Here is a 4,964-nt window from a genome sequence, read left to right as displayed (position 1 = left end):
CTTCCCCTTCCCTTCCCTTTCACTTCCACTTCCCCTTCCTTCCCTTTCCCTTCCCTCCCACTTCCCTTTCCTTTCCCTTCCACTTCCACTTCCCTTTCCTTCCCTTCTCTTTCACTTCCACTTCCACTTCCCTTCCTCCTCTTTCCTGCTTCCCTTTCCCTTCCTTTCTCTTCTCCCCTTTTCCCCCTTCTTCCCCTTCCTTCTCTTCCCTTCTTGTTTCCCTTCCCCTTCCTCTTTCTCCTTTCCCCCCTCTTTTTCCTTCCTTTCCCTTCCCCTTCTTCTTCCTCCCCCTTTCCTGCTTCCCTTCCCCCTTCTTCTCCTGCTCCCATGCCTCCTCCTCCTCCTTCTCCATTTCCCCTTCTCCTGCTCTTTCTCCTTCTTCCCCCCTCCCCTTCCCTTCCCCTCCCTCCCTCCCCCACTCTTATGGGGCCAAGGCTGCCCTTCACCCACCTGGTCAACCTGTCTCCCCTTTGCCCAGGTATCGAACCCCACGGAAACACGGTGCTGAAACCAGCCCACTTCACCGTGGAGACCCTTGAGGCTGGCTTGGGGGAGGTTCTGGTGTACATCGAAGACCCCGAGGGACACACGGAAGAGGTATGCCGCCCCTACCCCTCCCCAGTGCCCGGAGTGTGCCCCAGGCAGGCAGGCCGGCCTCAACTTCCCCAGCCCCCTCCCCAATTGGCCCTTTAGCTTCTGCCCAGCCGGGGAGCCTGAACCCTGCTAATCCCTCTCCAAGCCTGCGAAGGACAATTAACCGGGGGAACGACTTGCCACCAGAAGTTGTGGCTGCTCCATCGCTGGAGGTTTCTCAAGAAGAAATTGGACAACCATTTGTCTGAGATGGTATAGGGACTCCCGCTTGAAGGGGTTGGACTAGAAGACCTCAAGGTCCCTTTCAACGCTGTTATTCTGTCATTTTGTCATTCTGTTATTCTGTCATTCTGTCATTCTCTTATTGTCTTATTCTGTCATTCTCTTATTCTCTTATTATGTCATTCTGTCATTCTGTCATTCTCATATTCTGTTATTATCTTATTATCTTATTCTGTCATTCTGTTATTCTTATTCTGTTATTCTTTTATTCTGTCATTCTCTTATTCTCTCATTCTGTCATTCTGTCATTCTGTTATTCTGTTATTCTTTTATTCTGTCATTCTCTTATTCTCTTATTCTGTCATTCGCTTATTCTCTTATTATGTCATTCTGTCATTCTCTTATTCTGTTATTATCTTATTATCTTATTCTGTCATTCTGTTATTCTCTTATTCTGTTATTCTTTTATTCTGTCATTCTCTTATTCTCTTATTCTGTCATTCTCTTATTCTGTCATTCTCTTATTCTGTAATACTGTTATTCTGCTCACAGCCCACCCCATTTCCTTAGAGGTCTCTCTTTTGCCTCCTGCCCTGTGCAGAAGTCTCATCTTGGGGTCTGAAATAAATAAAAGGGGTTTTAAACCAATCCACCACTTTCCCCCAAAGGGCTCCGAGAGACGGAAGCTGCCCTGGGCCGGCTGGCAGGAGACACACTGAATAACAGAATAACAGAAAGGACCTCAGAGGTCTACTAGTCCAACCCCCTCCACGAGCAGGAGACCCTTACAGAAGAACAGAGTTGGAAGGGACCTCGGAGGTCTTCTAGTCTGACCCCCTACTCAAGCAGGGGAACCTATACCCTTCCAGACAAGTGGCTGTCCAGTCTCCTCTTAAAAACCTCCAGCGATGGAGCGCCCACGACTTCTGGTGGCCAGACGTTCCGCTGATTGATTGTTCTGACACTCAAAAGACCCCCGCCTTTCCCTTCTTCTCTCCTCCCCCTGCCCCACGGGACACGACCGATTCCCCCCTGCCCACCATGCCCAGGGGAAGGGCCCACCATCCTCCCTCCATCCCTCCCTGCCAGGTCGGTTTTGGGATCCTCAGCTGCTCCAGCTGGCACCGCAGGGCGAGGGAGGCATCCGGCTGGGCCGTGACTCTGCTGGCATCTGGGCGAAGGGCGGGAGAAGTCCGGAGGTTGTGCTGAGTGACAGGTGTCAGCTGTGGCCACCAGCCGCTGGCACGCCTGGGTAAAGCCCCCTCCCCTCTCTTTCTCCCCCCCCCCCAGGCCAAGGTGGTTGCCAACAACGACAAGAATCGCACCTATTCCGTCTCCTACGTGCCCAAGGTAGCCGGCTTGCACAAGGTGAGATGATGACCGTTCCCTCGTCCTGGGGGGGGTGGCGGGGTGACCTCTGCGGACCGACCTCCCCCTTAAAAAAATGCAGACCATAATAAAAGCGCAGGGAGTCCCCGACCCACAAAGTGACCGTTCAAATTTACAACGGCACCGGAAAAAGCGACCTGTGACGGGTTTTTTGCCCTTACGAGCAAAACCAGCCCGTCGAGAACCATGGGTTCACTTTAATAGCCGCAGCAATCTGCTTAACGACCGCCTGCAGAACAGGTCGTCAAATCAGGTCGGCCACCTGGGTGGCTTGATTTACGGCCGACGCGACTTATGGGGCAGGCTCCAGAACGCTCGTAAGCCCGAGGGTGACTTGCAAATGTGGTTTTCCTTTTTTGGCTCACCACTTTGCAACCGGGAAAGTCCAAGTCAGTTTCTCACTGTTTTGCTGGCTTGTCCAATTTCTCCTGATTTTTCCCCCCCCCTGTTTCTCCCACCCCCAGGTCACCGTCCTCTTTGCGGGGCAAAATATTGACCGGAGCCCCTTCGAAGTCAATGTGGGGATGGCGCTTGGGGATGCCAGCAAGGTGACGGCCCGTGGACCGGGCCTGGAGCCCGTGGGAAACGTGGCCAACAAACCCACTTACTTCGACATCTACACCGCAGGTAAGGGAGGGGGGTTAAATCGGGTGGGGCAAACGGGAGCAGGGCATATAGTTATGCCTAATACAGGTAGTCCCCGACTTACACCCACTTGCTTAGCGACCGTTTGAAAGTGACAGCCACACTGGAAAAAAAAGCCACTAATGACCAGTCCTCACACTTATGACAGTCACGGCGTCCTTTGCAACCTTCCCAGATGGCTTCTGACAAGAAAAGTCAATAAGGGAAGCCGGGCTTGCTTGACGAACACACACAAACACCCGATTCTCTGAACCACTGCACTGATTCGCTTAACGACCGTGACAAAAATGGTCGCAAACCCAGGTGCGATTTATTTAACCACTTCCTTGCTTAGCAATGGAAAGTCTGGCCTCACTTGTGATTGTAAGTCGAGGATTGCCTACATATACTTGTGGGTGAGCAGGGGGTTGGACTAGATAACCTCCCAAGGTCCCTTCCAACTCATTCTATTCTATTCTATTCTCTATTTTCTACTCTACTCTACTCTATTCTATTCCCTATTCCCTATTCTATTCTATTCTATTCTATTCTATTCTATTCTATTCTATTCTACTCTACTCTATTCTCTATTTTCTACTCTACTCTACTCTACTCTACTCTACTCTACTCTACTCTACTCTATTCCCTATTCCCTATTCCCTATTCCCTATTCTATTCTATTCTATTCTATTCTATTCTATTCTATTCTATTCTATTCTACTCTACTCTACTCTATTCTCTATTTTCTACTCTACTCTACTCTACTCTATTCCCTATTCCAGTGGTGGCGAACCTATGGCATGGGTGCCAGAGGTGGCACTCAGAGCCCTCTCTGTGGGCACGCGGGCACTGTCGCCCCAGTCCTAGGCCTTCAGCTGGGTTTTATAAAACCTTTTCGCTTTAGGCTTCCGCCGCCGTGTGCAAAAAAAAAAAAAGGTTCAATCAATCAGTCAATTTCAACTTCTCATGGGGAAAAAAAGATCTTGCAAAGTTGGAATTGATTGATTGAACTTTTTAGTCCCACCCAGTCTGCCGTTACCACCGCAGCCACACCCACCCAATGGGCCACACCCACCTGGCACCCGATGACGCATAAGTGGGTTTTGGGTTGCAGTTTGCGCACTCGGTCTCTAAAAGGTTCTCCATCACTGCCCTATTCCCTATTCCCTATTCCCTATTCCCTATTCCCTATTCTATTCTATTCTATTCTATTCCCTATATTCGACTCTACTCTATTCTACTCTACTCTACTCTACTCTACTCTATTCCCTATTCTCTACTCTACTCTACTCTACTCTACTCTACTCTACTCTATTCCCTATTCCCTATTCCCTATTCCCTATTCCCTATTCCCTATTCCCTATTCCCTATTCTATTCTATTCTATTCTATTCTATTCTATTCTATTCTACTCTACTCTACTCTACTCTATTCTCTATTTTCTACTCTACTCTACTCTACTCTACTCTATTCCCTATTCCCTATTCCCTATTCCCTATTCCCTATTCTATTCTATTCTATTCTATTCTATTCTATTCTATTCCCTATATTCGACTCTACTCTATTCTACTCTACTCTACTCTACTCTATTCCCTATTCTCTACTCTACTCTACTCTACTCTACTCTACTCTATTCCCTATTCCCTATTCCCTATTCCCTATTCCCTATTCATTTTCTATTTTCTATTCCCTATTTTCTATTCTGTTCTGTTCTGTTCTGTTCTATTTATATTTTGGGGGGATGAAAAGAATTTCCTAAGCAACCCAGGCAACTAACGGGGGGGTCTTCCGTCTGCAGGGGCCGGGGCCGGTGACGTGGGGGTGGTGATCGTGGACCCCCAGGGACGTCGGGACACGGTGGAAGTGGTCTTGGAAGACAAAGGGGACAATATTTTCCGCTGCACTTATCGGCCTGTCCTGGAGGGTCCCCACGTCATCTACGTCACCTTTGCGGGGACTCAGATTCCCAAAAGCCCTTTCACGGTCAACGTGGCAGAAGGTAAGACACCCCCCCCCCGCTCCCCAGCTCTTTTGGGGTTCCCTCTTCCTCCCCTCTGTCTCCTTTTTAATTCCCACTGACCCCCCACCCCCCGCCATGCTTGTTTGCCCTCTCTAATGACCTCCTGACCACTAAAC

The 4,964-nt window shown here is 49.4% G+C and overlaps 1 protein-coding gene across 1 annotated transcript in view; it reads left to right on the top strand.

The window, feature by feature from the left end:
* Positions 1–478: 478 nt before the first annotated feature.
* Positions 479–4,964, top strand: part of LOC107298381 (filamin-C) — a gene marked incomplete at its 5' end in the record, with an annotated part of 60,535 nt that continues 56,049 nt past the window's right edge. Inside the window, 4 exons of the mRNA XM_015827756.1 lie at positions 479–597; positions 2,107–2,184; positions 2,670–2,832; positions 4,627–4,828. Coding sequence (XP_015683242.1) covers positions 479–597; positions 2,107–2,184; positions 2,670–2,832; positions 4,627–4,828 — 562 coding nt within the window. The remainder of the gene's footprint in view (positions 598–2,106; positions 2,185–2,669; positions 2,833–4,626; positions 4,829–4,964) is intronic.

Source organism: Protobothrops mucrosquamatus, unplaced genomic scaffold (genome assembly GCF_001527695.2).
Source record: "Protobothrops mucrosquamatus isolate PMUCROS unplaced genomic scaffold, P.Mucros_1.0 scaffold3931, whole genome shotgun sequence".
NCBI lineage: Eukaryota > Metazoa > Chordata > Lepidosauria > Squamata > Viperidae > Protobothrops > Protobothrops mucrosquamatus.
The sequence above is the reverse complement of the archived record's forward strand: the minus strand, read 5'-3'. Positions and strand labels throughout refer to the sequence as shown.